At 44.3% G+C, this 13,545-nt stretch overlaps 1 protein-coding gene across 1 annotated transcript in view; it reads right to left on the bottom strand.

Annotated features, from left to right (window-relative positions):
- Nucleotides 1–13,545, bottom strand: part of LOC142574639 (uncharacterized) — a 35,702-nt gene continuing 22,157 nt past the window's right edge. Inside the window, exon 4 of the mRNA XM_075683678.1 lies at nt 1–68. Within this exon, the coding sequence (XP_075539793.1) occupies nt 1–68 (68 nt within the window). The remainder of the gene's footprint in view (nt 69–13,545) is intronic.

Below are 13,545 nucleotides of genomic sequence, written 5' to 3'. Positions count from 1 at the left end.
CTAATGTTGGGATCCGGGCACCAAGCCTACAAGCAGGTCTCCCAAGACACGGAGGACTTCATCAAAAACTGGGAGAGCATGAAAGGCTCGTATAGGGTCATACATAAATCCAAATTTATTAAGTTTACCGATCATGGAAAGCGACGAACGCGCCTATAATAACGTAGGTAGAAATTATAATATTGAAAAGACAGAAAGCAGTAATACGAGCCGAAAATGCAAATTAAGAAAAATTTAGCCAGTGCTTGTTCAGGGCTCACGGGCCAATGAACGCAACTTGTTTCATGTGAAAGAGTTTAGAAAACATCGATCGCTACGACCTCATATTATTTTAGAGCGATGTCCTTACAAGCGCCTTCAAACAAATTTGTTGCGGCGCGCAGTTTCGTGCTTCCCAGAATTTTCGTTTTATGCTGTCATTATTCGAGAAAAGTGGAATCACCATTCCCTGTTGCGGATAACGGTAGCAAATTTTTCACCCCGACCACTCGTAAGGTCGAATTCAGCATGAGGCCTGTCTTATAGTACGCCAAACCTTTGTCAAATGTGTCGTGGTCGCACTTTTGGTGGCCCTGAGCCGTCTTGCCACTGACTATGTCCTTTGCAAACTAAGAACCTGCAGCGTGTTTTACGGTATTGCACCGTCATCATGCCGTACGTTGTTTTCCAGGAGTGCTCGTGCCGATATTTTCGTATTGACCGTTATTGTCTCACTGGATGCAAAAGCACCATACGCTCACGACACGACGACGATCGTGCAGTACGTAAAGCGATTTAATTATGCAAGTGTCGAAAGATAATTAAAAGCTTACATTCCGAAAAAAGATGACAGTACGAGGTCACCCACGCGATTGTCACCAGCAAGGTTCTCAAGTGGCTGCGATTTTTTTCCGCAAATCTATCTGCCTCCTAATGTCTTGTAGCTTTCTTTCGGGCTGCATTTAAACCTGATGCAATGCAAGTAACAAAGCGGGGCAGGTCTCGTGCTTTGCCGTAAATGATAACTCTGAGGGGCCTATTTTGTTTACTCACCGTTTTCCAAATTTTCCAGTATTCATATTGAGCTGCACACTAGTTGATATTAAATTCACATTTTAAAATCGGTTAGTGACGTGAGGATTCCCTCAACTTAGCACTCTTTAATGCACTCAGTCAAAGCGAGCACCTAATTTTTCTCCAATATCACTACTAAATAAGTGATATTACCATTACAAGAGCCCGATCGTAATAGTATACAAGCACCCTAAAGACACACTGTGTTAGGAAACGAAGCAGTATGTTCGGCCTAAACAAAAGGTAAATTAAAAGATCATAAAAACGGACAGTTTATTTATATAACGAAAGCAGTAGAGCAAGGTTTCTACTGAAAGAGCGAGAGAAATTGCTTTGGCGAAATTAGCGCGAGTTTGTCGCACTGAAGCAGTTCCATGCATTTCTAGCGAGGTTACTTCACTGCAAGGCAAAGCTCACGTGTGCAGAATGTCGTCATTGAAACCAAGCAGTGGGCAGAAGGGCAGCTTGCATTGTTTTATTCAATGTCACGACGATAAACGATAACAAAGGAGCGGAACAGACAGAAATAATGCGCGCGGTGTTGCGGCTTGCTATGGGCGAGTCAAGATATGCAGCACATTAAAGACACAAATTCTTTGACACTTCCGCAGTACCTTCTCGTAGTTCATATTTCCTTCAACTACTACATGCAGGACCCCGCATACATCGGGGATCGGCATCTCTAAACATATTTAAGTATTCGCTGGCATTTTACGTGCCAAAATTGCTCTCAGGCCAAGAAGCACGCCGCAGTTGAGGATTCCAGATGTATATGGTCCACCTGTTATTCTTTAACTGAAACCTAAATATAAGCACACGAGCACTTTTCTGCATTTTGCCCACATCGAAACGCGGCTGGCGAGGCAGAATCGAACCCTGGAACTCGAGGTAATCGGCGTAACGCCTTAAGCACTCATACTGCTACGGCAGACACGACTCATCTTGCCGCAAACTCTACAGATGTGATGTTGACTGCGTTTGTTTTCTGTGGAATTATTCAATAAAATAACAAAAAACACAAATATTATGGACTGCCACAAACACGCGCCTTCAGTCGCGCTATTTATTTATTAAAAGGACGTTCCCTTTGCCTTTTGATAGCTCGGTCGATTTGTAGCTGAGTAAATTGAGCCGATCGTTGAGTCATCGTAATCCGTGGTAGTGTGAGTCACGTAATAGGCATAGTGGGCGGCTCTGCGCCTTTTCACCTTCGCGTGCAGGCACACATCCACTATGCTAGAAAGCGCGGTGTAGAACGCGGACTACATGCACACGGACTACACGGACACTGCGCAGCGAAATGATATAACGCTTCTGCAATGGCATATAATACAAGGAGCAGTTCCTAAACATGGTTGGAAATACCTTAACACTACACGCATCACGTGTCTCTTATAGCATTGAATGGAACCACTTGAAAAAAAGGAGTCGCCTAATGTTTATTTTAAGAAGTGTATTGGATTTGGAATAATTTTTAGAGTCTGATATGTTCTATCGCTCATTTGCCCGGCTCCATGCAGAAGTGTTACTACATAAATGAAAAGAGGCGAGTATTGTCGAATGAGCGAACTGAGATTTCTATGCTTCCAATTACGGACTAAAATACTCTGTATAGTGTAAGCACACAATTATGCAAGAAAAGATCAGAAAAAAGGACCGAGTTTTTTGTTACAAGCTCTGCATGTGCGCTTTCGCATTTTTGTGCATGCAGGAAACGTACATGTTCCCTTTTACTTCGACGGGTCTTAAGGCAATGCAGAAATTCCTAACATTTCTAACATAAATTTCTAATGCGCTAACAGGCTAGTAAGCTATTTATCTTGCGCAATAAAAGAACTGCTTACACCATCGTCGACATAGCTCCTCAGCGAATGAGTATCACAATCGTGTGAAATGATACCTCTAAATATATTGTTGCGACGCGTGAGGTTGCAACAATTTTTTCTGCTTCCGGTGGCAGCATGTGAAAAAGCCTAAAGGTGGTATAACGACGATGGCACGACGATCATTAGATGTCGAATTTAAAACGATGACAAAGGTACATCGATGACATGGTGACGATGATGAAGTGATGACAACGAGATGACTATTTTTGGACGACAAGCGGTAAACAAACCTTCAATAAACGCGACGACATGACCACGGTGGCATCAGGATGACGGTATAACAACAAATGCATGAGGACGACTGTATGATGACGACGGGAGCACGACAATGACATGGCAACGGTATGGGGACATTAAGGAGACGACGAATGTAGGATGAGAATGACCTGACGACGAGTATATCAAGAAGACATTAGTACGACGATTAGGTGCTGACGATGACGTAATGACTACGGCATGACGAGAGTCCGTTTACTAAGCTGGGGTGACGACGACGGCATGACTGCGACGGCACGGCGACGACGGTCTGACAAGGGATGCATGACAGCGACTGTCTGACGCCAGCGCCATTACAACCACAGCATAATCACGATTATATCAAAACACGCAGGACGATTGCCATAGAATGACGATGAAAGACTGACCCAGATGGAACGATGAAGGGGTTATGACGAGAACGGTATGTTGATGAATATGTGATGAGGATAGAGTGGCGACGAAAGTAGGACCAGTGTTGGATAACAAATCTAGGTCAACGACCATGGAACGATAATGACAGCACACTACGGCGGTGTGAACACCAACTCAACAGCACTTTATGATGACAGTGGTGGGAAGATTATGGCACGGCGATAATGGGCTAACAAAGCTTCAATGACGACGATGCTATGACCACGACGGCATCACGAACACAGGTATATGCCTAGAGGCCCAAGCTCTTAAACAATTAGTTGGCACTGGGTCGAGGTAGAAGGCGTAACGATGACGGCATGACGAGAGTCAGATCGTGCAGCAAGAGTGGTGACGATGGAACGAGCACGATGGCTTCACTGCCACAGGCGGCCTAAGCAGCTAAACCCGCTGGGTACGCGTAAGTGGCTAGACAGACAGACAGACAGACAGACAGACAGACAGACAGACAGACAGACAGACAGACAGACAGACAGACAGACAGACAGACAGACAGACAGACAGACAGACAGACAGACAGACAGACAGACAGACAGACAGACAGACAGATAGATAGATAGATAGATAGTGCTGAAACAGGCAAATAATGCTAATGGCACTACTAAGGCCTCACTTTTACTTCTTTTTCATGTACGCAACTTCCTATCTGTATTACACCGCTGCATGATATGGAATTCGAACTAGCTGTTTAGACAAACTTTTCGACTCTCCGACTCGCCTTGAGTGTGGAGCCTAGACTTATTTATTTATTTACCGTGATTTTTTTATCACTTTATTTGCAGCTTTTCAGCCAAACGCTTCTGCTAATCCAGTTTTCTTTGTTCGTAGAAGTCAAACATGTTATATTTGAATATGGCTGGTCTATATAGTATTCGTGAATCAATGAGATGTGGCGTTGTGGTCTGTATAAGCCCTTTGAGACTTGAGTTAAACGCGCATAATTTTCGCTTCGTTGTTAAGTAGAACAGCGTGCAAACACCTACCTACCCTACGTGACTATCATTGTCGTTTTATCTGCAGCTTTATTCTTAGATTTGAAAGAGGCATACGATAACGCATTACATGAGGCTACTACCGACAGTCTTGCGATGGTTGGCTTAGGTGGTCGAGTCTTTTTGTGGATTGCAACTTACCTGTCTGCAAGATCACTCTTTGTGTTAACTGACGATGGCCCTAGTACGCGACGCTATAGCAGCAGGGGCGTTCCTCAAGGCGGTGCTCTCAGCCCGACGCTATTCAACCTCGTTTTTGTTGGACTTGCTGAATACTTGCCTACTACCACGAAAGTTTCAAAATACGCAGACCACATCTGTGTCTGGACTTCGGTAGCCACACGTCCTCAACATGTGTGCGGCTTCGAAAAGAGGCAACTTTGACAGCGAGCTACTTTTGTAGACAAGGTCTCAGCATATCACCAGAAAATTGCGCACTAGTGGCATTTACTCGCAAACCAATGACGCCTTATGTCACCACAATCAATGGGAGGACCATTTCCTATGTCAAAACCCACAGATTTCTTAGCGTAATTATTGACCTAGACCTCTGTTTGAGCCCACACGTGGCATACATGAAACGCCACCTGACAGCAACTTCCCAGTTGTTTAAATACTTGACAGGAAAGACGTGGGGGATGTCAGTAGACGCAATGCTGAAACTCTGCAGAGCTCTGCACAATGCGTTGGCGGGCTAGTTGGTGCGAATCCATGAATACTTTGTTTAGCGCTAAACAACAGACACAAGAAAGATTCATGGATTCAAGAATTATTCATGGATTCGCAGCAACTAGCCCGCCAACGCATTGTGCTGAACTATCTTTCATCTACTGTGGGCCCTGATATTTGTGTGTCTGTGTCGTCTCCTGAACCTGCAGTTCTGGTAGCGCCTTGTCCTGTCGTCTTGTCTGTTGTTTTGCGCTAAACAAAGTACTCTACAGAGCTCTCTTTCTCGGTTTTTTAAGATATAGTCTACCTGTACTGAACAACACCTGCAGGACAAGTATTCGTGTTCTGCAGGCAGCACAAGGTCAAGCACTCAGAATTTGCCTTGATTTGCCCAGGAGCACGTCAACAGAGGCAACTATTGTGATTGCGCGGGACAATCCAATGCAAACTCACATTATGGTGGAAGCCCTAAGATCGCACATCAGCCATTTTCCACGGGCCATATATTACCACCTTGCAACGCTACCTTCAGACAGGCACCAAGCATCATTCTCTAAAACTATCATCCAATACAACGGCAAACTTCCCTCGGGCTTCACCATTGCATTCAAACCATCGATACCCCCTTGGTGCGTTATCAGCCCCACGGTACATTTCAGTGCACCAGGAACCGGGAAAAAGTCTGAGCTGTCGCCGCCTGTGCTGAAACAACTGTCTCTGTTTCTTCTGCCCGATAGGTACGCGAACAATGTAAATATTTATAATGATGGTTCCACAAACATCCAAAGCTCTTCGGGTGCTGTGGTTATCCCAGCAAGAACTACAGTGAACTCTCACTTGAGTGAACTTAAGGGACCCAACGAAATAGTTCACTTAACTGAAAGTTCGCTAAACGCAATATTCACTAGAATATGGAAGAGCATAGGTCACAGCAGACATCGAGTCAAAAGTGTGAAATGAAATTTATCTAGTAATGTACATCAATATATACGAAGTGTGTAACAGTTACGTTGCTGCATATCTCATTTCGAAAAAAAATCTAATTTTCATTTGCACTGGCGCTCTTAAAGCGCATGATGTAACAAAACTGTCCGGAGAGTCAATGCTTTTGTGCACTTCCTCTGGCACAGTCTGTTGCTGAGACGCGAAGTCTCGCAACTTTCCAAGGTAGCCTACGATCTCGGCTGGAATTACAGGATTTGAATCTGCCTCTGCCAGTGCATCCTCCTCATCACAGTCTTCTTCTTCGGGATTAAACAGTGCAAACAATTTCCAGTTCTGATAGCTTAGCACAGGTAACCAGCTCACTGTCACTCTGCACATAGCCGCCGCTGGAGGGGTGATTTGGAAGCGGCGGGCGCCGCCTACGCCAGTGCTGCAGAGCGCGAAACTTCGTTGAGCTGATTTCAAAAATAAGCCCGGGTCCGCTGATCAAGTTCGTTCAACTGAAATATCCGCTTTTCAGGAATTTGTTTAACTGAAAGATTTTTGCATTGAATGGATAGGAAAACTGCCGAGGATTTTATAGAAGTTCGTAATTGTGAAATATTTGTTAAACCAACGTTCGTGCAACTGAGAGTTTTCTGTATTACCATTCGCTCTAGGACTGATCACCCAACGACCTCCACATCTGCGGAACTAGCTGCACTTCGCGCTGAATTTTGTTTCGTCAATCGGGAACCACCACCACCATGGTCAATCTTCAGTGACTCAAAGGCAGCCCTACAATCTGTGCTATCAGCTCTGCGTCGCGGGCCATTCGAAAAGCTCGTATTCGACATTAGATGCCTATCCCATACATCACATGATAAAGGACACCACGTGATGTTTCAGTGGCTGCCAAGTCACTGCGGCGTCATAGGAAACGAAAACGTCGATAATGCCGCTTGGGCAGCTCTTGAAGACACACGGGAAGAGCCCATACCACTTTAACGGTCCGACGCAGCCAGCACACTTCGAGTGCTTGCACAGGAGATCACGCTCTCTCTATGGTGCACACCAAGCAGCCAGACCAACCGGAGCAATCGTCAATACCACCCGCCCTCTTTGATGCATCTCTGTATGCCAACTGGACTCTGCCGAAGAGATGCCACTCTGCTTTATCGCTTATGGCTAGGGGTGGCACCCACGAAATCTTACATTTTGCATTGCAATGGCCGACATCTCTTTCTGCAATGCCTGTCTTGGCGAGGAGACGCTAGAACACATTCTGTGTGACTGTCCTGAATATAATGTTCAGAGACAGTCCCTGGCGTCCGTTCTAGTGCACTTTGACAATAGACCATTGTCAGTGTAAACGATTTTCACACATCGCCGACAGAAGACATCGCAGCTGTAGGCGACAAAGGGACTGAAGGGACTACTTCAGTTTTCGAAAGAGACGGGCTTGGACAAGCGGCTGTGACAGTGATGTTACGTACCACGCAAGAGTGACCGACAGTAACTGACGATGGTGGGCTGTGCTATGTGCTCTCTCTCCTCCACATCTTTCATCCCCCTCATCCCGCTCCCAAGTGTAGGGTAGCAAACAGGTTGAGCTAAGCTGGTTAACCTACCTGCATTTTCTTCTCCCCATTTTCCTTCCTTCCTTCCTTCCTTATCGTTTTATGTTGCTCTGAAATTTGGTCGCTTAACGCCACTTTTTAAATGCAGTTCTTATGTAAATCAATATATAGCGCCATCAGTAATGAGGCAGTTGCTGTATTAAACGTTTCTTCTTCTTCCGTGGCGATAAGCCATGTTGGAGGTTCCGCCTGGGCATAATCAATTGTATAGCCAAAATTCCTACTAAAACTAATCTTGCAGACCAAATGACGCAGTGCCATATCGGAAATTCGAGCAATGTCTATTTCGCGGAAGATTTCCAGTGCTGATGTAACCATTGCCCTACGTATGTTGAGCCGTACTTTAAGATGTGAAAGTACCACGGGGCATTAGTGAAAAAAGGTAATGTTCTGTACCGTCGCTTGGAGATACTGAAAGATTTATTTTTGCATTCTACCTAATTACATACCTAGTGTTAGAGATTCAACTTCTATTTTATTTATTTATTTATTAAGGAACCCACAGCGCCAAAGCATTACAGGGGGGGGGAGGGGGGAGGGGTACAAGAAGAAATACATACGACACCTCTGCTCCTGTACAGTGTTAAAAGTGATAACAAAAGAGGAAAAACGAAAAAAAAGGCAATGCCCTTAGCAATGCACATCTACAATCTACAACATCAAAAAGAAAGCATCATTTGATTCTACCCTCACAACATCACTCGGCAGTCTATTCCATTCCCTAATGGTTTTAGGAAAGAAAGCCATTCTAAACAATTCAGTTTTTGACGCAAATTCACGGACCTTAAAATCATGGTCAACACGATCGGATCTTTAAAACGGCTCTCGCACAAACTTTTCGCGATCAACCCGAACAGCTGAATAATAAATAGCATGGAAAAACTTCAGCCTCAACTTCTTACGGCGCATGTCTAGTAATTCCCAGTTGAGTGCTTCCTTCGTACGCGATGCACTGTATTGAGCCCCGCGTATGCCAGATACGAAACGAGCGGCAATGTTCTGCACCCGCTCAAGCTTATCTTTATCTCTACGAGTATGCGGGTCCCAAACCGTACACGCGTATTTCAGAATTGACCTCACATAAGTCTTGTACAAGATGTCCCGACATGACTGTGGAAAAGTGTTTGCATTTCGGCGAAGAAATCCCAGGATTTTGCATGCTTTAGCAGTGACATAATCGACTTGATGGCGCCAATTCAAAGCGGGAGTAAAATAAACACCTAAATATTTAAATTCGAATACCTGTTCCAACATTACATTCCTAATAACATACGGTTGCATATCAAGGTTTTTCTTTCTTGTAAATTTAATATGAACAGTTTTAGACAAATTCAAATTCATATTCCATTTGACGCACCACTCTGAGATTCTGTTCAAGTGTTCCTGAAACAGCTCAGCATCACGGTCACAAGTGACTATTCTATAGAGGACGCAGTCGTTCGCAAATAACCGCATTTGAGACACTATTCCGTCACTAAAGTCGGTCACGTACAGCAAGAACAATAGCGGCCCCAGCACGGAGCCTTGCGGAACGCTGGACACAACTTGCACCTTCTGAGATTGAGTACCATTCGCATCCACAAACTGCTGACGTAAACGTAGGTAATCTTTTACCCATGATATCACTTGAGGACTGATATTGTAAAAAGGCCATTTTTTTATTAGTAAACATTTCGTCACGGTATCAAATGCCTTTTTGAAATCCAAGAACACACAGTCCACGCTAAGACGCCTGTCCAGTGCTCCTGCCAGCTCGTGCACAAATTCAGTCAACTGCGTAGTACAAGATAGGCCCGTTCGAAAACCATGCTGTCTAGGATTAAACAATGAATGTGCGTCCATATGTGCTACTATACTAGTATACAAAATATGTTCAACAGTCCTGCACGCAACTGAAGTTAGTGATACTGGCCTATAATTTGAGAGGGTGTCACGAGGACCAGATTTGTGAATTGGCACTACGCTTGCGATTTTCCAGTCATCTGGAAGGCAGGATTCCTCAAGCGATTTTTCGAAAATAATCTTCAAGTACGGTGCAACAGACTGAGCACAAAATTTATAAAACTTGTTTGGCAAGTCATCAGGACACCCAGCCTTACCAATCATCAGATTATGCAGCAGAGACTCTATGCCATTAATGCTAATAACAACATCATCCATATCACTCACCACCGGCTGGAAATTCAAGGTACTCATATCATGTCTCTGTTGCAATGCACAGCTGAAATCAGAGCTAAAATACGTATTAAAGAACTCAGCTTTTCCTACGTCATCATCAATAAAGCTGTTACCAGACACAAGCGGTGGTATACTCACAGTGTCTTTTCCATTTCTCTTTGCATGTTTCCACTATTATATAAATATAGTGTGTCAATGAGACAGTTGTAGACCAGGATATTGCAGCTTTGTGTTGCTCAATGCAAGCTACATAAAAGCGTTTCTCCAAGCATGAAAGAAGGCCGCCAATATAAGCGATATGCCTCGAGCGGGCAGTCGCGCGGCAATTTTTCCGTGTATTCGCGGGCTTCTTTGCTATTACCCCCCGTGGTTGCTTAGTGGCTTTGGTGTGTCGCTGTTAAGGACGAGGTCACGGGATCGAATCCTGAACATGGCGGCGGCATTTCAATGGGGGGTGAAATGCGAAATCAGATCCTGGTTTACGTGCACGTTAAAAGAACCCCAGGTGGTCTAAATTCTTTTGGAGTCGCCCAGTACGGCATGTCTCATAATCAGATCCTGCATCTGGGACTTAAAGCCCCATGCATTTATTTTCCTGCGTACATAACTAATCATGGCTAACTATGTAATTAGGCGCAATACAAAAAAATATTCTGAGGATCTCCAAGGGAGGGCAAACAACGTTAGCGTGCTTCCGTCTACCTACGTGGTATTTGCAAATATTAAGAGGATGGCTCAAGTAACGTGGGTCACGCTATGTTCAGTATACGCCAGCTGTGAATCCTTCGAGCTGCATTGTCAGCTCCTTCGCTTGGTAAGTGCAACGTTGTTGTTGGAATGAACACTGTTAATGCTTTTGACATTGATTTCACCCAACTGCCCAACTATTCGTATATCCTCTCCACACTGTAAAATGTTTACACGCATAAGAGTGTTTGCCTTGTAGCACAGATAACAGCCCTAATGCTAGGGAATTACAAAATATTTGTAGAGGATGACAACAGAGCTCTAACTAAACGTCCGGCTTCAAAAGGCGCAGTTGAAAATTCTGTAGACATTCTGACAGTCGTGGGTGCATAAAAATATCCGATAGAATAATTTCAGAAATAGGAGGGAAACTTTCTATATTGCAAATTTCATATCGCCTACCACAGCTGCCATAATTTCTACTTTAAAGAAAAAGCCGGCAAACAAGATGGCATCATTGGTTCCTACCAACAATTTGATGTTACCCCTTAAACGTGTCTTTTTAAGGTCTTAGAGGCAGCGGTGTCACCCGTGTGACAAGCCAACGCCTTTAAGGATTTTAACTTTTTTGCAAAGAAATATGTTTATGTCACTGTTAAACCTTATCATTATCGCTCTCATGAACCCCAAGTTTGTGCGACCGACGATGTTTTCACGAGCATGATAAGCAGGAACGGCACGAACACCCAGCCGTTTCTTGTCGATAACAATTTCTACATTTTGCAGAATATACAATGCTGGTCCTCTGTAGTATTCCTGGTTTGGCATGCGAAATAGATGAACAGACGCTATTGCTCTCACAGATTGTGTGGAGCGCAAAGCCCTTCAATGAGTGCCCAGCACCACTGGCGTATGTTAGCTTAGTGTTCAGTGCAAATGATTCGGTAATAAGCATATATCTTGACTTCTTTGGCTTCAAATCGCCGCAGAGATTCATGTGCAGCAGTGTTCATTTTCTCCCCTCTGCATATATGGGGAAACGGAGATGATGAAGTGGCCTAGTGACGGCAAAAAATCGTCGTAGTTTGTCGTTGTGAGCGTAACGGAAAGAATGTATTAAGGGATTGAAAGAACGGTCAAAGCAAGCCGGACTTCTAGCATTAGCAGCTATCGCAGTAAATCACGGGAGTTGCATGATTAGACATTACTGAGGCAATGTACTTGTACTTTCTAATCATGTTCCCTTTTTTTAACGCGGCATCTAAGTAGCTTCAATACTTTTTACCGGCAAACTCCATTTTCAACTGCCTCATTAGAAGCGGAGTTAGATGTTAAATACACGCTTTCCAAGTCGGTATGGTCTTACAAACTCAGGACAACAAAGATGGTAGCACAGGTCCGCACGTTAAACGCTTATTTGAAACTTCAGGATGACACCGCAACAACGGCTAGATCAAACTAGATGTGCAGTTTAGCGTTATCACCCAGTTGCCGTACTACCAATAACTGTTAGTAAATTTCGGCGCGCCAGCAGGTAACCGCACCAGTTCTTCGGCAAAACCTATATTTTGTGAGCTATGTAGACAGCTATGCTCTTGATTTCAAAATAAGCGGTTTGAAGGCATTGCACTACTATTCATTTAGTAATCTCGTTTTAGCGACACTATGTTTACAACTCAGCTTCGCTGAAATTGAAGTTTTGATATGAGGAATGAGCAACCGATAAGTGCCAGAGGAGAGCAGCTCCGCTATTGCTTGGACTATGCTCGTCGAGCGGGCCTTACATGAGCTGAAGAATATCAAACGCGGGAGAAGTATTTTTTTTTATTGTGAACAAGTTAAGTTATTCCCTATATTTACGAAACTCTCTAAGCAAGGACTTCTAAATTCACAGTATTAATAGAGTGAGAAAGGAAGGCGCAAACAACCTCATTCAGAAGTAACGGATAGGTCAAGGCATGCCAGTAATTCTTGAGCCGTTATGCACTGCTTTGCTTATCTAGTTTTCATCCTGACCCTTCAGAAAAACCCTGAATAGAGCAGTCCATACAAGAAAAATCTTAAATAAATGAAATATATATAACATAGGCGACTCAAACTAAAGTTGCCTATCTTCTTGGGTTGGCCTCCAACCATGACAACAAATTTCGATATATGAGCGGTTGAAGAGAATGTCTTGATTAAAACAAAGCCAACATGTAGTGGAACATTAACAGGACATTCCTAGAAGAAGCGAAATCTACACTTACATAATGTATTGCCTACTTCCGCACCACTTGCATGTTGGCGCAATATTCACAGTGCGGACCTGGCCCGTTCGCGGAGGGTCAGATAATTTCTGAGAAACGAGATACGTGAATTGCATTTCGCTGGAAAAAAATCATCGTTGATTGCAATAATCCTTATTACAAAATTCAGCGCAGCTCTTTACGTGTTTTCGTTTCGCAATATATTCGATCATCACACCGATCACCGAATTCATTGGCAGAGCTGTAACGCGCGCGGCTGGGATGAGCGTCGCAGCGAACGTTGTGCGATCGGGGCAAATGCTATGAAGCGCTTGCGGCGAACCGTTTACGCAAAAGCTAGGTTTCTGTTTTTTTATTACTTTACCCTTTAGGATGGCGCCGCCGCTGGTGGCGCTTCAACGTGGCTTTTTCCCATTTCCTCTTCGCGTTGCATTCGCTGTGACCGTCTCTCCTCCTCTCCCCCGCTGCGCTCTCTGTTCGCTCTTTCATCCTTCGCTACACCCGTTTGCTCGGTTAAGCCGAAGCAGGACGAGGCGCGCTGACGCTTAAACCACGAACGGGCTCATAAGAGCTGCGC

The sequence above is a fragment of the Dermacentor variabilis genome, chromosome 3 (genome assembly GCF_050947875.1).
Source record: "Dermacentor variabilis isolate Ectoservices chromosome 3, ASM5094787v1, whole genome shotgun sequence".
In the NCBI taxonomy this organism is placed as follows: domain Eukaryota; kingdom Metazoa; phylum Arthropoda; class Arachnida; order Ixodida; family Ixodidae; genus Dermacentor; species Dermacentor variabilis.
The sequence above is the reverse complement of the archived record's forward strand: the minus strand, read 5'-3'. Positions and strand labels throughout refer to the sequence as shown.